This window comes from Pempheris klunzingeri, chromosome 14 (genome assembly GCF_042242105.1).
Source record: "Pempheris klunzingeri isolate RE-2024b chromosome 14, fPemKlu1.hap1, whole genome shotgun sequence".
Classification (NCBI taxonomy): domain Eukaryota; kingdom Metazoa; phylum Chordata; class Actinopteri; order Acropomatiformes; family Pempheridae; genus Pempheris; species Pempheris klunzingeri.
This window is the reverse complement of record NC_092025.1, coordinates 24650885-24674655: the sequence shown is the minus strand read 5'-3', so window position 1 is coordinate 24674655 and position 23771 is coordinate 24650885. Positions and strand designations below refer to the sequence as shown.

The 23771-nt window shown below is 47.5% G+C and overlaps 3 protein-coding genes across 3 annotated transcripts in view; 2 read left to right on the top strand and 1 right to left on the bottom strand.

Annotated features, from left to right (window-relative positions):
- Nucleotides 1–4595, top strand: part of siah2l (seven in absentia homolog 2 (Drosophila)-like) — a 13635-nt gene extending 9040 nt beyond the window's left edge. Inside the window, exons 2-3 of the mRNA XM_070843839.1 lie at nucleotides 3475–3654; nucleotides 4154–4595. Coding sequence (XP_070699940.1) covers nucleotides 3475–3654; nucleotides 4154–4525 — 552 coding nt within the window. The 3' untranslated portion in view covers nucleotides 4526–4595. The remainder of the gene's footprint in view (nucleotides 1–3474; nucleotides 3655–4153) is intronic.
- Nucleotides 4596–7607: 3012 nt separating this feature from the next.
- On the bottom strand, nucleotides 7608–11938 carry rbmx2 (RNA binding motif protein X-linked 2). The gene is made up of 6 exons (XM_070843275.1): nucleotides 11863–11938; nucleotides 10882–10997; nucleotides 10667–10718; nucleotides 10449–10578; nucleotides 9214–9409; nucleotides 7608–9099 (listed from the first exon to the last, which is right to left on the bottom strand). Exons 1-6 carry the CDS (start codon nucleotides 11865–11867, stop codon nucleotides 8555–8557), a joined length of 1044 nt encoding a protein of 347 aa, XP_070699376.1. The 5' UTR covers nucleotides 11868–11938; the 3' UTR covers nucleotides 7608–8554.
- A 406-nt stretch (nucleotides 11939–12344) lies between these two features.
- Nucleotides 12345–22312, top strand: ap4m1 (adaptor related protein complex 4 subunit mu 1). The gene is made up of 16 exons (XM_070843676.1): nucleotides 12345–12488; nucleotides 13150–13208; nucleotides 13760–13845; nucleotides 13932–14038; nucleotides 14407–14503; nucleotides 14980–15090; nucleotides 15364–15441; nucleotides 16041–16103; nucleotides 16335–16401; nucleotides 16576–16629; nucleotides 17411–17517; nucleotides 18965–19056; nucleotides 19320–19364; nucleotides 19951–20001; nucleotides 21371–21488; nucleotides 21942–22312. The coding sequence occupies exons 2-16, from the start codon at nucleotides 13151–13153 to the stop codon at nucleotides 22131–22133; spliced, it is 1326 nt and encodes a 441-aa protein (XP_070699777.1). The 5' UTR covers nucleotides 12345–12488; nucleotide 13150; the 3' UTR covers nucleotides 22134–22312.
- Nucleotides 22313–23771: the final 1459 nt, after the last annotated feature.

Here is a 23771-nt window from a genome sequence, read left to right as displayed (position 1 = left end):
GAATAAAGTAGTCTGTTCAGCCTCCTCCCAGCTGTAGTCTGGATCCCCTCCCAGCTGTAGTCTGGATCCCCTCCCAGCTGTAGTCTGGATCCCCTCCCAGCTGTAGTCTGGATCCTGGACTGTGTTCAGAGCTCAGTCCTTCGACCTTGTGTGTTCAGCCAGTCGTCGTTTTTAATCTCTCGGCTATATGATCTCCACGAGGCTCCACCGTCCGTCTGAACAGCTGCTGACCGGCTGTTTCTGTCTGTCTGTCTGTCTGTCTGTCTGTCTGTCTGCTCTCAGTACGGAGGGCAGAGAGGGACAAAAATAACTTCAGAAAACCCAAATTTAGCTTTAAAGTCGGAGTGAAGCAATGATTCCCTCAGTGCTGATGTCTAGTTATTAAAGGCAGCTGCTGTTTGGAATGGATGGAAATAGAAACGCTGGCTGTGAATATGTTGGGGTGCACGTTGGAAAGAAGTTTAACGTACCTGCCGTCAGCCTCAGACCCCTCAGGGTAGGTGGATGGACGTACCGGCCCTTTAAATGTCTCTACGGCTTATTAAGTGAACCCAAAGTTCACCAGGTAGTTTTAAACCAAACCAAGCTGATGGTAGAAAGAACGACCAGTGCAGTTTGCTGTTTGTCCCACACACGGCTTGAAGCCCATTCTCCTGGGTGAAAGCCCAGGTCTGTAAGCCTTTTAGCAAATACAGTCTGTTAATTAGAGCACGTAAACCAAACCAACAGGACATTGGTTTGGAAGTAATCAAGGTGTGTGTGTGTGTGTGTGTGTGTGTGTGTGTGTGTGTGTGTGTGTGTGTGTGTGTGTGTGTGTGTGTGTGTGTGTGTGTGTGTGTGTGTGTGTGTGTGTGTGTGTGTGTGTGTGTGTGTCAGCCGTGTGTGTGTGTTCGATGCTGTGTCCGGCCTCCTGCCTGCCTCTCCTCAGGGAGCTGGCTCAGTGGCGCTGCCTGCTGGGCTGGCATCGCCACCACGGAGTCGGCTCCAGCGCCGCAGGGCTAAACGCTCACACTGGACCGCAGCAGCAGCAGCAGCAGCAGGGGTCGGAGGTCAGGGGCGGAGCCTGTCGACCTGTCGGCCGCACCAAACCGCTGCCGGGCAGCCAGGTGAGTCCTGGAGGAAGCTGGCCTCTGATTGGTCGGGTCGTCACAGGAAAGAGAATCATGGTGCATTCAGGTGCTCCTCAGGTGATCCTGAGGATGTGGAAACATGAAGAAGAGTGGTTGTCTTTTAGTACCTGATGAAAGCGGTGACTGCGGGAGGTGTTGTTAGCGTGTTGTTAGCATGTCGTTAGCGTGTTGTTAGCATGCTCCTGTTTAAACTCTAACAAACAGAGGATTTATTCTGTTTCGCCCGTGTTTCAAGTTAATGACGTCATTAAATGAGGTTTTGAGCGGACAGATGACGCTCCATGTTGGGGAGGGACAAACTGCCCAGGTTGGACACATTTTAGGGACATGAAGAAGAAGAAGATCCTCCAAGAAATGACGTCACCAGAAGAAGAAGAAGCAGCAGCGTTCAGAGTTCAGAGGGTTAAAACACCTGGACGGCTGTTTGGGGTTTTAATCTTTAAATAATGTTTTCAGGGTCGATGCTGTTAAATAACTGACTGAAGTGACTCAAACTGATCAATTGATTATCAGAGTAGTTGGTGATGCTGTCGTGTTTCTGGGTCGATGACGTCGAAGTCGTTCTTTGACTTTTTGTTTTGGTGTTTAGGTGTTTTGGTGTTTAGGTGTTTTGGTGTGTTCACCTAAAGCCTCACTGTGTCAGTTCAAACTCTCCCATTAGTCCGGTTCTCCTTATTTCGTTTCTTCCCTGAAAACTGAAACTTTTTTTCCCTCCATCCTATTTATCAATGTCTCACCACACACACACACACACACACACACACACACACACACACACTGGGTGCTCTTAGCCTGATTGGTATTGATCGCGGCCATGCAGAGTGTCACATGATCTGATGAACTTTGTTCACCGCCTGGTTAAAGATGCTGCTCCTAAAGAGTGTGAGAGTGTGTGTGTAGGTGTGTGTGTGTGTGTGTGTACCTACATGTCATTATTTATCAGTATGGACACATTTGGGGAGGTTTTTTACCTCTTTTTGCCTGGTCTGTGTTTGAGGGTTAAACCTTGGTTTAAAGGTCAGCAGTAGGTAAAGGTTGGGGTGAAGGTTGGGGCTAAGGTTGGGGTTAAGGTTGGGGTTAAGGTTGGGGTTAAGGTTGGGGTTAAGGTTGGGGTAAAGGTTGGGGTAAAGGTTGGGGTAAAGGTTGGGGTAAAGGTTGGGGTAAAGGTTGGGGCTAAGGTTGGGGCTAAGGTTGGGGCTAAGGTTGGGGTTAAGGTTGGGGTTCGGCATGTAGTTGTGACGGTTAATGTGGGAAATCATTTTTGGAAACTCAGCTTTCACTGAAGTGTTAACATCAGGGATGCAGAATGACTGAAGCTTTTCCCTGCAGCTCTCAGTGCTGATGAAAACATGGCCGCCCTCCAGCCTGCTGCTCTTCTCCAGGAAGCTGCTGCTGCTCTGACCTGCAGCTCATGAATATTTAATCAGAGCGACGCTGAACCTCCTGCTGCGTCACCTTCCTCTGCTGCCGTCCTGCTCATCCATAGATTAACCTGTGTGTGTGTGTGTGTGTGTGTGTGTGTGTGTGTGTGGACTGATTCTGGGTCAGCGTCTCTGTAAATAAGACGTGTGTCACCAGGCCGGCGTAAACGACACCAGAGACTCATGAATAAACGTCCATCAGGTCGTGTTTCCTCCTGCAGACGCCGGCGGACAGTTAGGAAGAACAGAAACAGTTTCACAGGTGTGGAAGCAGGAACTGATGGATGTTCAGGGTCGAGATGTTTGACTGTTTGGGCTTCTTCCTGTCTTCTGATGATGAGTTCAGCTTTGTTCTGTCAGTCTGTGAAACATCAGAACATCAGAACATCAGTGCACACGGGTCCAGTGGTCCACATGAGCAGAGAGGAGCCTCACAGACACAAAGTACAGAACGTTCAGAGAAGGAAAGACGTCAGTGAACAACTGAGTCAGTAGATTGTTGTCAGAAGACAGAAGTAACACTGTGGACGTGTTCGGAGCGTCAGGACACAACAAAACCCAGAAATAGATGAGAAGACGTCAGAAAGATGTGAACATGTAGAGTTCATAAGAGCTACTGATCAAATAGAATCTAAATAAAATCGACTAAATGTCTGTGTGTGATGTTCGGGGCTGAGCTGGTCATGTGTCCCTCGTGTCTCTTTGCTGCGTTATGCTAATTGAAGCATCTTTGATGTTATATAAGGGTTTTAGCAGGATGAACACATTGTACTCTGTGTGTTATGCAGCCTCAAGGAATTAATTGTGTTTTGGTTTATTTAAAATGTGAATCTGATCCCCCATAATGCTCTGCTGCCAGGGAACAGTGTTTTCAGTGGAACGTGCCTTTAACGCCGCCCCCCGTCTCCGTGTCCTCCCCGCAGTACTCGTCGGCCGGCTGCCCGCTGACCCTTCACCACAGCGAGAAGCCTGACCACGAGGAGGTGTGTGAGTTCAGGCCATACACCTGCCCGTGTCCTGGGGCCACCTGCAAGTGGCACGGCTCGCTGGAGGCCGTCATGCCGCACCTGATGCACGCACACAAGTCCATCACCACGCTGCAGGTGGGCCACAACCACAGAACAGAACACACGAGGGGCTAGAACTGTCCGAGCAGCTAACCAGTAAAGAATTAGCAAACATTAGCATGCTAACGGCTAATTTAAGATGTTGTTAAGTGTTGGTGTCCTCTGATTGGTCGCTTTAGGGCGGGGCTACCCGTCAAGTCGGCGTCTCTCAGAACGCTTTACTTGCAGATCTTGACCTCCCCAATATGGCCGACACGTAGACGCACAGCAGCCAATGAGGAAACTGTTTCTGTATCTGACCTCGCTAACCAGGCTAGCTAACATTAGCGTTAGCCCATAGCTCCACCTTCTTGTCCAAATATGGTCACATCTGGCTCCAAAGAACCAAGATGGCGGCAGCCAAAATGCCACAGCTGAGGCTTCACTAACTGCCAGCAGTCATCATGGTGGCCACGCCCCCACACACACACAGATGTTTGAGTTTCTGTGGATGGGGGGGGCAGGTGAAAGCCTTAACGTCTGTCTCTCTCTGCAGGGGGAGGACATCGTCTTCCTGGCGACAGACATCAACCTGCCGGGCGCCGTGGACTGGGTGATGATGCAGTCGTGTTTCAGCCACCACTTCATGCTGGTCCTGGAGAAGCAGGAGAAGTACGAAGGCCACCAGCAGTTCTTCGCCGTCGTGCTGCTCATCGGCACCCGCAAGCAGGCCGAGAACTTCGCCTACCGCCTAGAGCTCAACGGCAACCGGCGGCGGCTCACCTGGGAGGCCACGCCGCGCTCCATCCACGACGGCGTGGCGGCCGCCATCGTGAACAGCGACTGCCTGGTGTTCGACACCTCCATCGCGCATCTGTTCGCCGACAACGGCAACCTGGGGATCAACGTCACCATCTCCATGTGCTGAGGGAGCGGAGCGACGTTAACGGCAGCCGCGCTGACATCACAGCGGAGGCGCCGCGCAGGATCGGGGGCGGGGCGGCGTTCAGGGATTCCCGCGCTCACAAACGTCCCGCGGACGAGAGGAAAAAACATTTGGAGCCTTTTTCAGCTCCGAGAGACAATTTGTCGAACAAGTCGACAGCAGCAGCAGGCGGCGGTGGTGGCAGTCGTGGTGGCGAGCTCCATCCTGCATCATCACGGGTCGACCCTCTGACCCTCGACTGGGCGCCAGAGGGAACGTGGAAGAGAGCAGCGAAGAGCGCCGGGCCTCCGTCTGCCTCTAGCTGACGGAGAGGAAGTCGGACCTGCTGCTGTCCAGGTCGGGACGGAGTTTGTTCTCACGGGAGGAAAATAACGAAGCGTTTCTGACGCAGATCGAACGTGGTGACGGTCGCCGTTCTTTCAGAAACTCTTTGTTCTGTTCATGTTGAAATAAAAACCTTCAGGTGTGTCGTCGGGCTGAACCCGGGACGCAAATCGGCATTTTAGCACTTCCTGTTCCCTCTGGTCAGAATCAGGTCTGAGGTTCAGACCAGCTGGAGACATTTTCACCTTCTGTTCTGCAGCACAAACGAGTCCTCCTGCAGACTCCAACTGTCCAACCTGTCGACGAATCATTGGCTCAGTGGTGACGCTGAGGTCATGTGACCATGGTGGAGTTGGTTTAGAGCTAGCGTTAGCTTTGTATAGCCAATGTTGGCTTTGTAGAGCAAGCTATATAGCTATAAAAAGCTAACGTTTGCGCTTCAAAAGTCCTAAAAGTTGAGTTTGTTTGTGAAGAACAAAACGTTGAAGCATCGAGACTTTCTGCGATGATCCAAAGATCCTACTGGCTGTTTGAGGGAACAGGTGGACGCTCACCTCCTGCACGCTGTGTTCTGTGTTCTGTGTTCTGTGTCTTTACACCGTCACGTCCTGACGCCGGCCTCAGACTCAGCCACCGTCGTCTCCGTGGAAGCTGCAGTTTGTCCCGTTGACCTCCAGCCTGCCGCTGAAAGACAGGAAGTGCTCCGGGCTGAAGCCGACCTGCAGGGGGTCTGATGCGTCCCCGGATGTGCGGACAGCTGAAAACTGTTAAAAACGACACAGGAAATGAAATAAACCGAAGCTGTGATCGCTCTCCAGACGCCTCCGCTCGCGGCGGGGGGGCAGAGGGTTGCTGGTTCGAATCCCTGCAGCCGTCTGTGTTCGACCTCTTTGGGAACCGGCTGATCTGTGGAATCCAGTTAATCCTCCGACCTTCTTTAATCTCAGATAAAAGCAGTGAAATGGAGGAATAATCCGGCGGTTTCTCCTCCTGCCGTCTGTTTAGCCGCCAGCGCCTTACTTTTCTACCGCCAGCCTCCTCCTCTTCCTGTTCCAGCTCTTTCTGAGGGCGTCGCTCTGTTTTTAGCTTTTTGTCACTGAAAACCTGCTCAGAGACTCTTCAGAGAGGCTGGGTTTATTAGAGCTGTTTAAAGTCACAGTGACACAACAAGACTGTTTCTACCCATGATCCTCTCTGTCCACATCCTGGTAGGTAGTAAAAGTGTTGGAACTGGTCCAGTAGATCACCTCAGCCAGCAGCCACCAAACGGGCTGCAATGGCTGCAACGTGATCCTTTGGGACAACTGCACCTGATCACAGTAGGTCCACTAAAAGAGCTTGTTTGATCCACTGACAGGCTCAGAGTGTTATTCTAAGTGTGTGACAGCATCATGGAAAGGATCCCTACAGAGAGAGACCTGGAAGATCCTTTTGGTTTAACCACAAACAGCACACACACCAGACTACATTCACTAAAACAGGGATTTTAGCTAATACAAGCTCTTTTAGTGGACCTACTGTGATCAGGTGCAGTTGTCCCAAAGGATCACGTTGCAGCCATTGCAGCCTGTTTGGTGTCTGCTGGCTGAGGTGATCTACTGGACCAGTTCAGTAGATCTTTTACTACCTACCAGTCACTCAGACACCAGGATGTGGACACAGAGGATCATGGGTAGAAACAGTGGAGTTGCCCTTTAAAGGCTTTGTGGGTGGACAAACAGATTTCCCAACATTCCTTGTTTCTTCTTGCTTCTCACTGGATACCTCTGACCACGTCTGTAACTGAACCGCGAACCCCTCAGACCTCGGCGGCGTTTCCTCCGGGTTTATTCAGCGAGAGAAAAAAAAACTAATCCTCTGACAACAAATCAAGTCTCGTTAACAAATGAACCCAAATCTGAGCAGCAGCTGCTGGTTAGCTGGACTGATCAGGTTATTGATCTGTACTGTGCAGAGCTGCAACATTTAGCTGTGAATCAATTAAAGAGTGGACAGAAAACTGATGGAGCAGTTTTCTAACCAGCTGATGGTTTTAGTCGTTTTCAGGGTCTCAGATGTTTTAATGTTTCAGACCGAATAACAACGATCGGACCTGCGACTCCGTTCATGGGGTGGTTTTTATCTTATTGTGGGTGTGACGCTCGGAGGAAACGCTGCCCTCTGACGGTCACTTCCTCTTTACAGCCCGCCGACTTTCTGCAAAATGTTTGAAAGACTGAACGTGACACCGCAGGACCGAACACGTTCTACAACCTGAAGCTGCGTTTGACGTGTTTGTGTTGCCGTTTGTTCAGCTGAGATTTTAAAGGTTTGTGTTAATTCTTCTGTTCAGCAGGTGTTTGTTCACGTCCAAACAGACTACGACTCCCAGGGTGCATTTCACTGACGAGCTGAGGCTCATGGGTACTGTAGTATTTTAATTAAAAAAAACAAAGTTACATGTAATTAAATAAAAGTGAGTCTAATTCCTGCTTTAACTAGCAGAAACTTTGTTTCAGAACGTTTCCAGGAGTGATAAATATTATATCTGGTAGCTGTTGGTCAAACAGATGATGTGAACGTTTCCAATAACGACAAACAGAATTGAAGGATGAATCCAGACCTGCTGCCTGAAGCCGTGAGAAGCACTGAGGCCGCTAACATGAATAATAAGCAGGTTTTATTTCTTCTCCTCGATAAAAAGGTTCCATCATGTCACTGTTGTTCTGTTCGCTCATGTTTCTGTAATAAACGGCTGCAGTTTGGTTCTGATTCTCGTCTTTACTTCACACAAACACCTTCTGGGGTCTAAATATGAAGCCACAGCTAGCTAGCTTAGCTTAGCTTAGCATAAAGACAGACCAAACCTGTATTCAGAAACAGTCAAACACAAAAGCTTTTTAAAACACATCTTTCTGCGTGTAGATCGAAGTCAAACTCCACTTATTAAAGAAAAGATGCTTTTTTGGGTTAAATTACAAAAACTCAAACAGTACAAACAGTGAACTCCTGTGGAGGAGCTCCAAACACATTCCACTGTGGCGGCCATCTTTTTCCTTCTCTACTCGAGGAAAGACGACACTCTGGAACATTTATGAAGCAGCGGAGTCACATGACTGACAGCTGGACTGATCGGACAGGACTTTAAACCCTGCTGCTGCTGCTCTGACATTAAAGCATGACTCCTTTTTAAACCTGGGTCCTCTGTGTCTGAGTGACTGGTAGGTAGTAAAAGTGTTGGAACTGGTCCAGTAGATCACCTCAGCCAGCAGCAAGAAACAGCCGTTACGTCGCTCTCTTCAAAGCCACCAGACTCCATTCACAAAAACACTAATTTTACCTCACAGAACACAGTGTTGCGCAACTCTGGCCTTTTAAAGAGTGAGCTCAGGTTAAACACCAAAACCACCAGACTCCATTCACAAAAACAGCAATTTTAACTTCAATATTGTGTTAGCTGTGAACTGACCCTTTAAAACACCAAAGTCTCACATGAACAGACCTGTGTCCTGTTCTCTAAAATCCCTGTTTTAGTGAATGTAGTCTGGTGAGTGTGCAGAGAGCGATATAACGGCTGTTTGTGGTTAAACCAAAAGGATCTTCCAGATCTCTCTCTGTAGGGATCCTTTCCAGAGTGACAGGCCCAGATTTAAAAACAGTGGAGTGATCCTTTAACATAACCTCCATGTATTTACACCATCAGTTTTCTCAGTGTTTACGGTATCGCTCTCTCTCTCTGTCTGTCTCTCTCCTCCTATCGCTGTCTCGCTCTCTGTCTGTCTCTCTCCTCCTATCGCTGTCTCTCTCTCTGTCTGTCTCTCTTCTTCTATCGCTGTCTCTCTCTCTGTCTGTCTCTCTCCTCCTATCGCTGTCTCTCTCTCTGTCTGTCTCTCTCCTCCTATCGCTGTCTCTCTCTCTGTCTGTCTCTCTTCTTCTATAATTTTCTCTGTCCCTGTCAGACTCTCTGTCTCCCTCTCTCTCACGATCCCCCCTCCTGTCGTCCTCCCTCCTCCTGTCGTCCTCCCCCCGGAGTCTCTCTTTCTCCCTCGCCGCTCTCTGCCCGTTCTGCTGGTTGTACTTGTCATAGGCAGCGTCCTCCTTCTCCTCTTTGACTCTGACGGCAGGAGGAGGAGGAGGAGGAGGTGAGGAAGAGGAGGAGGAGGAGGAGGAGCGCAGCGCCCGGCTCCCCCTCTCTTTCTCTGACTTCTTCTTCTCCTTCTTTTCCTTCTTCTTTTTCTTCTTCTCCTTCTTTTCTGTGACAGAGCAGCAACAGGAGACAGAAAACAGTCACAAAAAGCTGCATGAACACTTTAAACTTGTAGTTCCTGCCGTCTGCCTGCAGGGGGCGGTGCAGGAAGTGACCTCACCTTTTTTGGGCTTCTTTATGGGGATGACGTACTGCTCATCTTCCTCCTCCTCCTCTGAGGGGGACGAGGGGGACCCTGGGGCGTTGGGAGCGCAGCCGTCCTCCCTCAGACGCTTGGTCACGTCGTCGATGTCCTCGTTGTCTTTGGGAGGACGGTAGTCTTTAACGTGATCCACACGAATGGTCCGACCTTTAATCTGACAGCAAACGCCACACACAGTCAGTCAGTCAGTCAGCCACAGACAGACGCCACTGCTCCCGCCTCAACCTCCACCATTACTCCACTACTGCGCCAAGTCATTTACAGGTACATCGCTCTCTTCAAACACACCAGACTCCATTCACAAAAACAGCGATTTTACCTCACAGAACACAGAAGGAGCTGCTGCCTCCATCAGTCAGTGTCTTTGTGTAATTGTGTGACTTTGGTGTTTTAAAGGGTCAGTTTGGATCCAACACAATATTTGTGTAACACACAATAATACAAACAAATGAACCCAATGAGGCAGCAGTAGACCAGAAACTCCCATGTTTTGTAAGTTAAAATTACTGCTTTTGTCAGTGGAGTCTGGTGGTTTTTGAAGACAGCGATACGACGATAAACAACAAGGATCCTTTTGTACCTATAACTCATTTCTAACTCGAACCCTTTGCCACGAGCCGGTGGATGATTATTCCATTCATACGCTAATTCATACACTGACGAAGAGCATGAAGAAGAACAGAGCAGAGAAAAACTACGTGTGTTAACAGTGCAGTGAATGAATTAGCATAGAGGTGGAATAATCGTCTGCTCTTCCCCTTGCAAGACAAACAAAACGGAACAAAAGAAGTGTGTAAGTGATAAGTGTTGACATGCGGGCAGACGATTATTCCAACGCTAGACACCAGACTCCATTGACAAAAACAGGAATTTTACCTCAGAAAACATGAGAGACTCTGGTGAACCGCTGCCTCAGTCTGTTGGTTTCTTTGTGTTACACAAATATTCTATTGGATCTGAATGAACCCTTGAAAACACCAAGTCACACAATAACACAAACAAACTAACTGATGGAGGCAGCAGCAGAGCAGCAGCTCCTGTGTCCTGTTCTCTAAAATCCCTGTTTTAGTGAATGTAGTCTGGTGTGTGTGCTGTTTGTGGTTAAACCAAAAGGATCTTCCAGGTCTCTCTCTGTAGGGATCCTTTCCATGATGCTGTCACACACTTAGAATAACAAACAGCCGCTGTGTCACCTTGATGCCATTGAAGTTGTCCACAGCCAGGATGGTGCTCCTCTGGTCCTCGTAGCAGACGAAGCAGAAACCTTTGGACTTCCCCGTCTTCTTGTCACGCACCAGGTTGATGTTAACGACTTCTCCATACCTGTTGTATTTGGGGGAGAAAACGAAGGTGACTCCTTTCTCCTGCTGTCGGATGCGGCTGTAACCTGTAAAAAGATGCAGGTACGTACTGAGAGAAGACGCAGATGACGTCACCTTCAGTCAGCTCGTATGGAAATCCTCCTGCAGGAAGCAAACAGCAGCCGATCAGACAGAAGCACCTTTCACACTCTGTCTGTGACCTCAATACTTCATCCCATCATCGGGGAGAAAGGCGGTGACGATCTCCGGTCAAACATGTTACTGCTCACACATCTGAGGGCAAAAGTTCATTCATCCATCTCACCGACAAATATCCAGGCGCTGTCTTTGTACTCGCTGTGCCAGGAGACGGACTCGTTCACCCCGAGGTCGGCCTCACGAGCATTCAGCTCGTTGATCAGCTTCACCTTCGTCAGGGGGCTGAAGGCAGAGAAAGACTTTAACTACAGCTGTTGATCTGTTTAAAAGCATCAACACAGAGGTTATTCTCCTGACTTTGGAACTATCTACCACTCTTCTGTGGTGCATTTAAGTGTAATAACAAAACACTGAGTTTTACTACTTTTATGTGGCATTTGAAGGCAGCAGCCTGGTGATAAACTCTGCTATTTTCAAATTGATGAAGCGCACCTGAACACACCATCAGCTAGGTTCATCCTGGACTCAAACTGTCTAAACCTCCAGCAGCTGCACATCATTGTGTGTTTATAAGTAAAATATGAAGGAAAAGCCTGCAGTGCCAAAACTGCACTCTGCAGCGTTTACACCAGACTCCATTCAAACTACGCCTGATTTTGTGTTTCTCCACTTTACAGGAAATATAAGAGAGAGGCAGATTAAGTGAGACATTTAGTGTCCGGTGAGGAGCCACTCTTGAACTCGGCATAAAAAAACGACAGAAAAGCATCCACACTGGCCTCTGATCAGTTTGAGCAACACGCGTTCATTGATTTCATTGAACTATAAGCTGCTTTAGTGGTGCCGAATTCAAACACAGCTTCTAAACACTTATTATAACGTTAGATCGTGTGTTTAATGAACTATGTTTAAAATCAGATTACAAGGGAATCGTTAAATTGTAAGACTTTTCAACAGGGTTTGGAGCTAATAGACTGTATTCGGACAGATGGCTAACTTTAGTTAGCTCCCCACAACGTTAGCTAGCTGTTAGCGGTTGCTAGCGGGGTCGCGAGCATCAGTAGAAAGACACCACGACGGTGTGAATTACGGCCGAACAGTCGATACAAACCGAAATAAATATTTTATTGAGTAACTGTTTACTTACTTCATGGTGAACGGACGCTGGTGCTGCGGTGGAGATGGTCTACCCTGCTGACATGAGCTACTTCCGTATGAGCCACTTCCGCATGAGCCTCTGCTGCCGCCTGCTGCCTGGATGACTGAACAACAAGCTGCGTTCATGTGACAGAATAAGTAAACCAGTACTGTTCACAGCGGATATAAAACAGTATATTACACGAAGGAAAGTGCGTGTATTCGATCAGATAATGGTCTTATTTGAAAATGTATTATTGACCCTTGTTTCTCAGACGGTGTAGTTCGTCCTCCAGGCAGCAGGAGGCGCTGTGAGCAGCTGATGACCCGGTTTGTAAACACCAGTTAGCCTGTTAACAACTAGCTAATAACACAAACTACATTCAAGCTCTAATTCAGATGAGCTTTTCGTGTTTCATTTAACAGTTTCATTTGTAGAAATCTGGCCAGTTTATCATGGACGAGTTTAAATGTGCTGCTATAGCTCAGTTTAGCTAACTCTTAACGTCCCTAGCTTGGTCACAGTTAGCTAGCAGTGACTTTCTCTCTCATTACATGGACTTCATGGACTACAGCATCAAATAGTTCAATATAATCTCACTGCTTCAGCTCTAGATAACTTCAAGCCGACTGCAGGTAAGCAGTGACTGTAGTTACAGCCACTCAGAGGAATGTTAGTGCTAATTTTCGCATGCTAATGTTGTGAGATGAACTCCCTTTCATTTTCAGTCAATTTTAATTACTTCCGCTTGTTTTTAAACCCTGTGTGTATGTTAACAAGAAGTTAGAGGGATTTTTAGGCTGTCTGGAGTTTATGAAAACATTCGGCGACAGATTAATCAGACTTTATTCAGGAAAACCTATTTTAATTAAATGTCAGGTTTGGTTCATGTACGATCACACCTACATTAACTGTACCTGTGTGACATAATGATAATGAAATAAATAAATAATAATAAATAAATAAAGTATTTATTACATCAAGACGGTTTCTTAACATACAAGATCACCTAAAATTGGCAAAAAGTTGAATGGGGTTTGGTGGGAGTGGCTACCTTCATCCACAGTGAAGCTGTGCAGTATTTACATATTTAAGAATGATTTAATGAAAGAGGCATAAATAATAATCAAGATGCAGTAATTCAAGCAGACTGACTCTGAAATACCACAGACAGGGGGAGCTGCTGGATTTCAGTTAATAGACTGTTATTAAAGACAAAGCCCTGTGATGATAAATATGAATGACAGCTGATTCATTTCTGTGTGTGTGTGTGTGTGTGTGTGTGTGTGTCAGCAGGATGATCTCTCAGGTCTTCATCTTGTCCTCAAAGGGCGACCACCTCATCTATAAAGACTGTATCCTCCATAACAGAGGCCGAACCTACCCACCCTTTATACACAGACTACACTGTGTCTACAGTTTAGACTGTTTTGTAGCTTATTATATTTCTAGATTAACACAGATTAGATTAAAGTATTATTACCTAATCATATCAGCCTGTGCTGCTCTTAGTCACACCCCAGTACTGCTGTGTGTGTTATTTGCCTTTTAATTAGTGGGTTTTAATCGCTGTTGTGTAGTTTCTATTTTTACTTCATCCTTTTCTTTGCTGTTGTTTCTATTCATCTGGACTCATTTCTGTTCTGCAGCACCTGACAAACGTCTCCACCCGACCGAACCGCTGCTCCCCACATCTGACACCAGGAAAAAACAAGCTCACACATTTTAACGCAGTTTCAGACTGAAGGGTGACTGTTAAAACATCCAGCAGTGCACAGTTGGTCCTCTTATCGTGCTCAAATCATGTAGATTAACAGATATCGGTTTTCTTTTCACTGATGAAGCTTCCTGGGTTTTACTTCCTGTTTGTTATCCCACGTTGAAAAACCTTAACATCACCAACCAGTCCGTGGAGAAGCAGGAAGTGACGTCGTCGGTGTTTTCTACGAGAAGGTCACCGCGCTGTCCGGAGACCAGCCTCCAGTTGTCATGGTAACGCCACACGTCAGAAGTCAGCTGCTATTTTTTTTTTCGATGTGGCCCTTGAACGCAGCATCAGTCCTGTGTTTTGTTCTCAGAGTCACAGAGACCTTCACTTCGTCCACGTCAAGCAGGGCGGGCTGTACTGGGTCGCCACGACGACCGCTGACTCCTCCCCCTTCACCGTCATCGAGTTCCTCAACAGGTACGGGTGTCGTTACCGTGGAGCAGTCGTGTGTTAATCTACTAACTCCTGTGTTCTGTGAGCTAAAATTCCTGTTTTTATGAATGGAGTCTGGTGTGTTTGAAGAGAGCGATATGACACCTGTTTCTGACACCAGACTCCACTGACAAAAACAGTAATTGAGAACATGTTTTTAGAACAATACAACACTATAACACAAACACACTGACTGATGGAGGCAGCAGCAGAGCAGCAGCTCCTGTGTCCTGTTCTCTAAAATCCCTATTTTAGTGAATGTAGTCTGTTGTGTGTGCAGAGAGCGATATAACGGTTGTTTGTGGTTTGTGGACAGAGAGGTGGAGTGACCCTTTAACCTGTGTGTTTCTCAGGTTAACCGCTCTGGTTAAAGATTACTGCGGCAGCCTGTCAGAGAAGTCAGTGCAGATGAACTTTGCCCTCATCTACGAGCTGCTGGACGAGGTCGTGGTGAGTCTCTTTCCCTTTAATCACATCAATATTTGGAGCTAATGAGAGGTTCTCACAGGTTTATCAGTTACAAGGTGCAGTCTGTAGGATTTAGTGGCGTTGAGCCGTGAGGCCGCCACACCTTTCCAGGTGTGTAGGAGAACCTACGGTGGTCTTCCTCTTCTTTCTTCCTCCTCGTCTGCTACCTGGCGCATCAGCACCACCAAATTCAAGCTGCCACGTCAGCATAAAAATGCAAACGCCCTGTTTGTCCGTCCACGGCTACTGTAGAGACACTGTGGAGCAACATGGAGTACTCCACGGATGAGGAGTAGACACAACGACTCCTTCTTAGCTAATGAGTCACATCCACGCTGAGCCTCAGTTAGCTGGAAACATAATGTGGAGCAGTCTAATTGACTTCTGACCATAGACCCCCGAAAGTCTACAGACTGCTCCTTTAAACGGTGGCAGCACTGACTCTGTCTGTCTCTCAGGACTACGGTTACATCCAGACGACCTCCTCCGACGTCCTGAAGAACTTCATCCAGACGGAGGCCGTCTCCTCCAGACCGTTCAGCCTGTTCGACCTCAGCAACGTCGGCTTGGTAAGATCCAGGAATCAGACATGTTGTTCATCAGATGAGACTAAAGAAAGACAGAGAACATGTTGATCCAGAACAACAGTGGATGTTGAGACAGAAACTAAAGATCTGTGACCCTTCCAGAAGAGATCTGAACTGTTTCCACTACAGCAGACTGAATCCTCATTCATTAGTTAGCATGTTGTTAGCATGCTAACAGCATGCTAACAACATGCTAACAGCACCTCCCAGTGTGTCTGTGTGGTTTTCAGCAGCTCTGTTGTCGTTGTGTTGCAGTTTGGAGCAGAGACTCAACAGAGTAAAGTGGCTCCGAGCTCTGCAGCCACCAGACCCATCCAGTCCAGCAGAGAGCAGGTACGAAGCGTCTCACCTGCAGCAACATGGAGCAGAATACCTGTCTGCTTCCCACCTCACTGTGAAATATCCAGTGCAAAAGAGCTCCTGCTGCTCGGGAACGTCCTGAAACAGTTTAAACATCATCATCATCATCATCATCATCAGTCCGTCTGTGGAAGTCTGGGACTCTGAATAGTGGCACATTTTAGAAACACAGACACAGACAGGAGCAGTTCAAGGCCTGGAAGTGCTGGAACATGAAGAAGATGGAAAAGATAGTTTTCTGTCTGAATCTGAATTTCTCTTAGAATTAAAGTGCAAAAAGCGACACACTGATCGCCTCATGTCTCCTGAAATCTGGACATTTAGATGTTTAGTTATTCATAAGATGAAATTCATTATAGTTGTGTTTCAGGTGGTAAATAAATATTATTAACGAGGAGTTTTAGTGGTTTTTACAGGGCTGGATGTTTGGAAAATAACTGATCCAGTTAATAGTCGGATCCCAGCTCGACTGCAGACCTCCTGAAGCAAACTGACCAGAACTCACACTGTGTGTGTGTGTGTGTGTGTGTGTGTGTGTGTGTGTGTGTGTGTGTGTGTGTGTGTTTTTCCAGGGGGGGAAGAGCGAAATATTTGTGGACGTGATTGAGAGAATGTCAGTCGTCATCGGCTCCAACGTGAGTAACAGCAGCATGAAATTATTCTATTAAACTTATATAACTTAATAATAATAATAATAATATATAACTTAATAATAATAATAATAATAATATAACTTATAATAATAATAATATAGAACTTAATAATAATAATAATAATAATAATAATATAACTTAATAATAATAATAAGTGTACGGTCCAGCAGTGACAGCCTGTCTAACAGCTGTCTGCTCTGTCTTGTGCTGCAGGGGGTGCTGATGAAGGCTGATGTGGAGGGAGAGATCAGAGTGAAGTGCTACATGCCCAGCTGCTCAGGTGAGGAGGGGCAGGTGTAGGTGTGTGTGTGTGTGTGTGGAGGGGGTGGGGGGGGGTTGTGTCAGAGGTAAAAAGATTTATTTTTATTTCCTCTTTCCTGTTTTAGAGGAAATGTTTGTTCTCTTAATTCTCTTTGGAAGAATCAGAATCTAACACGTCGTCCTCCTTCAACAGAAATGCGTATTGGTCTAAATGAGGAGTTCAGCATCGGCAAGTCTCAGCTCAGAGGTAACACACACACACACACACTCACACTCACACACACACACACTCACTAACACTCACACACACACTCACTAACACACACACACACACACACACACACACACACACACTCACACTCACACACACACTCACTAACACACACACACACACACACACACACACACACTCACTAACACACACACACACACACACACTCACACACACACACTCACACACACACTCACACACACACACACACTCACTAACACACACACACACACACACACACACACACACTCACTAACACACACACACACACACACTCACACACACACACTCACACACACACTCACACACACACACACACTCACACACACACACACACTCACTAACACACACACACACACACACACACTCACTAACACACACTCACACACACACACTCACACACACACACTCACACACACACACTCACACACACACACACACTCACACACACACACTCACACACACACTCACACACACACACACACTCACTAACACACACACTCACACACTCACACACACACTCACACACACACACACACTCACTAACACACACACTCACACACACTCACACACACTCTCTCACACACACTCTCTCACACACACACACACACACACACCTCTCACTCTGTGATGTCACTAGTTTTAAGACCACCGTCTTCTTTTTGGGGCCAGAGGTGTCGTTCAGGCCTCCTCTGATTGGTCAGTGAGCAGGTAGCCCCGCCCATGGGACCATGATTGTGTGTGTGTTTCTCTCCAGGTTACGGAGCTGCTGTTCGTGTTGATGAGTGCAGCTTCCACCAGGCGGTCCGACTGGACGAGTTCGACAGCCACCGGATCCTCCGGCTGTGTCCGAGCCAGGGAGAGGTGCTGTGGTGTCTCCCTCTCTGTCCTGTAGTGACTTCTCTCCTCATTTATCAGCTCAGGGAACAGTTTCTGCTCTCAGTCTCTAGTTTACTGTCTTCTTCAGCACAGCAGGACATTCATGTAGTCAGTGATGGTCCATGTAGAGGAAGATACACCAGGAAGAGGGTCACTGACCAATCAGAGGAGGGTCCTGACTAAATCTGACCAATCAGAGGAGGGTCCTGACTGAACCTGACCAATCAGAGGAGGGTCCTGACTGAACCTGACCAATCAGAGGAGGGTCCTGTCTGAACCTGACCAATCAGAGGAGGGTCCTGTCTAAACCCGACCAATCAGAGGAGGGTCCTGTCTGAACCTGACCAATCAGAGGAGGGTCCTGACTGAACCTGACCAATCAGAGGAGGGTCCTGTCTAAACCTGACCAATCAGAGGAGGGTCCTGTCTGAACCTGACCAATCAGAGGAGGGTCCTGTCTGAACCTGACCAATCAGAGGAGGGTCCTGACTGAACCTGACCAATCAGAGGAGGGTCCTGACTGAACCTGACCGATCAGAGGAGGGTCCTGTCTAAACCCGACCAATCAGAGGAGGGTCCTGTCTAAACCTGACCAATCAGAGGAGGGTCCTGTCTAAACCTGACCAATCAGAGGAGGGTCCTGTCTAAACCCGACCAATCAGAGGAGGGTCCTGTCTAAACCTGACCAATCAGAGGAGGGTCCTGTCTAAACCCGACCAATCAGACATGGAGGTCTTCTTCCTGGAGGTCTTCAGACAGTTCCACTGTCCCTGCATTGTTTTGGGGGGGTTGATAAGAATATTGAATCTGTATTTAATTAGCGTTGTTAGCGGTGAGATTATTTCCTGAATGATCCTGCAGCTCCTCAACATGGAACCCTGAAGGAGTTTTCTCCTGCTGGGTACTTTCAGCTCTCTGTCCCTAATAAAGTGGCCGCTGGGTGTAAACAGCTCTGATAATCTCAGCAGTAAACAGCTCATTAAATAACTGAATACTTTGTTTCCTGCTGCAGAGCTCAAACGTCTCACTAAGCCTCTTTCACAGATTCCTGCCTTAAAGGAGCATAACGCAGGTTTTTAGATGCTTCGGCTCATTAATCACTAACGAACACAGTCCTGCCGGTCTGGACCGACTCTCCTCCTCCTCATTAGATGCTGGTGACGTGTTATTTGTGTGAAAAAGGATTCGATCTGATGTGATCCATCAGAGGAGCCGTCAGTGGAAGTTATTCTGTCTGAAAGCTGAGTTCAGAGACGCTCCAACATCGGCTCGTCTCCCTGGTTGTCTTCATTGCTTTTATACTGCAGAGGCACAGCAGCGTAACTTTACTGGTGTCTCTAAACTTAACCGTAATCTAATTCTAACCTCATTGATCCGATCGATTCTGCCTCCTCCTCTTCATCACTCTCCCCTCCTCCTCCTCCTCCTGCAGCAAACTGTGATGCAGTACCAGCTGAGTGATGATCTGCCTTCAGCTCCTCCTTTCCGTCTCTTCCCGACCATCGAGAGGGACAGCGGAGGAAGGTCAGAGCCCCGAAGCCACACAAACTAAAGGAAATCACCTTCATTGGTTAGCTTAGCTTAGCTTAGCATAAAGACTGGAAGCGGCTGTGACCAGTTGCCAGGCAACCAGCAGAGACTCCAGGAAGTTACTGATCCTGATCAAGAAATAGTCAAACCATGAATGATAATAATGACCCCTCATGAGGTGCTGAGCTGTTAATCAATGAGCTTCTATTTCACATTATCAATAATCAATAACCTGCTGATGTGCTTCCTGCCTCCAGGCTGCTGATGTACCTGAAGCTCCGCTGTGACCTGCCGCCAAAGAGGTTCGTTTCTCCCTTCGTACACTGAACGCCTCCTCAGGCAGAGGAGAGGAGAGGAGGAGGAGAGGAAGAGGAGGAGAGGAGGAGAGGAAGAGGAGGAGGAGGAGAGGAAGAGGAGGAGGAGAGAGAGGAAGAGGTGGAGGAGAGGAGGAGGAGGAAGAGGAGGAGGAGAGAGAGGAAGAGGAGGAGGAGAGGAAGAGGTGGAGAGAGGAAGAGAGAGAGGAGGAGGAAGAGAGGAAGAGGAGGAGAGGAAGAGGTGGAGAGGAGAAGGAGGAGGAGAGAGGAGGAGAGGAAGAGGAGAGAGAGGAAGAGGAGAGAGAGGAGGAAGAGGTGGAGAGAGGAGAAGGAGGAGAGGAAGAGGTGGAGGAGGAGGAGGAGAGAGGAGGAGAGAGGAAGATGAGAGAGGAGGAGGAGGATTAGTTAATGATGATGATGGTGATGATGATGAAGATGATGATGATGGTGATGATGGTGATGATGATGATGGTGATGAAGATGATGATGGTGATGATGGTGATGAAGATGATGATGATGGTGAAGATGATGATGATGAAGATGATGATGATGATGTCGTTGCTCTGTGTTACAGTGCTGCCATCAGTGTGTGTGCCACCATCCCTGTTCCCAAAGGCTCTGTCAGGTGAGGCTCCATTCAAATGTGTGATGTTTGTTATGGAAATGAGGCGGCAGGTGAAGACGGTGAAGCTGCTCTCATTAACAAAGCAGACGGGCAGAGTGAGGCGCTCCACATTTGGTAGTTAAAGTCATTCAAATGTGAGTGACGGTGCTGCAGCTGTAGGCGAGGTGGAGGAAGTCCACATGAAGTCAGCTCCAGATCCCCCAGCTAGAATCCCTGTTTTAGTGTTTAGTGTAGTCTGGTGTGTGTGCTGTTTGTGGTTAAACCAAAAGGATCTTCCAGGTCTCTCTCTGTAGGGATCCTTTCCATGATGCTGTCACACACTTAGAATAACACTCTGAGCCTGTCAGTGGATCAAACAAGCTCTTTTAGTGGACCTACTGTGATCAGGTGCAGTTGTCCCAAAGGATCACGTTGCAGCCATTGCAGCCCGTTTGGTGGCTGCTGGCTGAGGTGATCTACTGGACCAGTTCCAACACTTTTACTACCTACCAGTCACTCACACACCAGGATGTGGACAGAGAGGATCATGGGTTAAAGGCAGGATCTGTAACACTAAAAACAGTCTGACTGAGGTTACAAATAAACAGCTCTGTTAAATGTCACAATCATATAAACTAAGTCAACGTTAGCTTTCGCTCACTGGGCTTCAGAGGCTGAGCTAACCTGTTAGCTACCAGGTTAGCTAACAGGTTAGCTCACCAAACAGCGGTTGGCTGTGATGAACCACGGTTCTCTCTGGTTCTTCGGCTCACTGGTTTCGTTCTTCCTGCTGCTGACTCACCACAGTCTGTCGCTGAGATGGCATTTAAAGTGTTGGCGTGTGATTAGCTCGTTAGCTTTAGCCCTGAGGAAGATGAAGGCTAAAGCTTGAACCTACTTCATTTATTGATTGCTCTTGGGCTTGTTTAAACAAATCTGACAAAAATGCTTCCAAAGTAAGTTGCAGTTGGGGTTCTCCTTTAACTGCTCATGTTGAACACAAACACCGGTCCGGTCCGGTCCGGTCCGGTCTGGTCTGAAACCCTCTACCTTTGTGCTGGACCGGAGCAGTGAGCTGGAAAATGACAGTTACATCATCTGAAAGCCGGCGGCAGGATTATCCATCAAATCACCTTCTGTGTGCTCAGGTCTGAAAGCCTTTCTGCGTCAGCACCCCCCCCAACACACACACACACACACACACACACACACACACACACACACATCATCTCTGTAACAGGAACATCTGGACCTGATGACCTCTGACCCCTGTAGTGGTCGTGTGTGGTCTCTGACACTGCAGAGGAAGAAGAGTGGTTGGGTAGAGAAGGGTTTCTGAAACGTGTGTGTGTGTGTGTGTGTGTGTGTGTGTGTGTGTGTGTGTGTTCAGTCTGTCTCAGGAGCTCAGCAGTCCAGATCAGAGCGCCGAACTGAAGCTGCAGAGCAGAGCTGTCAACTGGCAGATCCCTCGTTTCCCCGGAGGAACACAGCTCTCTGCTCTGTTCAAGGTGACCACACACACACACACACACACACTCTCACACACACACACACACACACACACACTCTCACACACACACACACACACACACACACTCTCACACACACACACACACACACACACTCTCACACACTCACACTCACACACACACACACACACACACACACACACACACACACTCTCTCACACACACACACACACACACTCTCTCACACACACACACACACACACACACACACACACACACACACACACACACACCCCTCATGTTGTCAGGGTGAATTGCACTGAGCTAATGATTCCCATCAGCCTCAGCTGGACTTTGGCTGAGGTGCTAATTAACTAATGTTAGCATGCTAACATGCTAAACTGACATGGTGAACATTCACAGTCTGTATAAGGAAGCGTCGCTGTCAAAACACACTCATATTGATTATTGATTCCTCGTGCCTGTTTTCAGCTGGAGGTCCCCGGCCTCAGCTCGGCCTCCATGTTGGAGGTCGGTCCGGTCGGTCTGAGCTTCGAGCTGCCCAAGCTCACCGCCACGGGGCTGCAGATCCGCTTCCTCCGCCTGTCGCCCATCCAGCCCGGCCCGTCGCAGCGCTGGGTCCGATACGTCACCCACTCCGACTCCTACACCATCCGGGTTTAACTCCAGTCCAACGAGCACCATCAGCCTCACAATGACACTCAGAGGACAAAACTAATAATGTAAATATTCAGTAAAATGTGTTTCACGTTTGTCCCTCTGCAGCCTGCAGTGTTCTGTTGCTGTGTAAAGTTTCTTATTCTGAATTAAATGTTTAGTCTCAAGCTGTTTCGTGTGTGTGTGTGTGTGTGTGTGTGTGTGTGTGTGTGTGTGTGTGTGTGTGTGTGTGTGTGTGTGTGTTCACGGTGATGAAGGAGCATGAGGTGGCTCAGAGGAGGAAACAACCACAAACAGCTGTTATGTCGCTCTCTTCAAACACACCAGACTCCATTGACAAAAACAGTAATTTAACCTCAGAGCACAGGAGCTGCTGGTCTGCTGCTGCCACAATAGGTTTGTTCGTTGTTTGTGTCTTATTGTGTGACTCTTAGTGTTCTTAAGTGTTTTAAAGGGTGAGTTTAGATCCAAACTCACCCTTTAAAACACCAAAGTCGCACAAAGTCCCACCTTCTGTGACGTAAAATGACTGTTTTTGTGAATGGAGTCTGGTGGGATCCTTTCCACAAACAGCCGTTATATCGCTCTCTTCAAAGACACCAGACTTCTTTAACACGGTACATGCTGGTCACCATCATTGTGTTTTTGTGTGACTTTGGTGTTTTAAAGGGTCAGTTTGGATCCAACACAACATCTGTGTAACACACAATAACACAGACACTCTAACTGATGGAGGCAGCAGCTCTAAAATCCCTGTTTTAGTGAATGTAGTCTGGTGTGTGTGCTGTTTGTGGTTAAACCAAAAGGATCTTCCAGGTCTCTCTCTGTAGGGATCCTTTCCATGATGCTGTCACACACTGAGAATAACACTCTGAGCCTGTTTGACACCTGGTCTGTGAATAAATGACCTTCTATTTGTTGTTTCTGTGTTATTATTGCTGTTTAGTTCTGTTTTAAAAAGCGGAGGCTGATTATTTACTGGCACTGACCCATCGCCTCTGTGCAGAAACATCAGATATCATCAGTGGAGCCAACAGGAAGCTTAAAAAGCAGAAATTCACTTTCTGAGAATCTTTCGTGAGAAGATTCTGCTTTGTGCTGACTGAATACAGTAAATTATGCTCAGTGACCCGTTTCACTTCTCTTTTGGGACTGTAGGAAGTGTTCAGTCCTCGTAAACCTTTGTGGGGCACCGCATTATCTTTAAAAAGTTCTGAGGATGTGGAGAAGCTAGTCTGGAAACCTGGTCCAAACGGCCCCTTTACAGCACCAAGGACACACACAGGCCCACCTTCTGTGGCGTAAAATGACCGACTTTCTGAATGGAGTCTGGTGGGATCCTTTCCACAAACAGCTGTTATATCGCTCTCTTCAAAGACACCAGACTTATTTTTATCAAAATACTGACTCAGTTTGTCCTTCTAATACAAACATGGCTGAAAACAGCAGCTTCTCAGCTCTTTCCTGCTGTTTCCTCCATGTTTCCAACATGCTGCCTGGTTTTCAACTAGATGTTCTATCTATTAGAATATTTATTCATCTATTATATGGTCGTTTTGGATATTATTTATGTTATATAAGTGTTATTTACTCTGAACGCTGCTGGATCTGGTAACAGATCCTTCACATGCTTTAATAAACTAA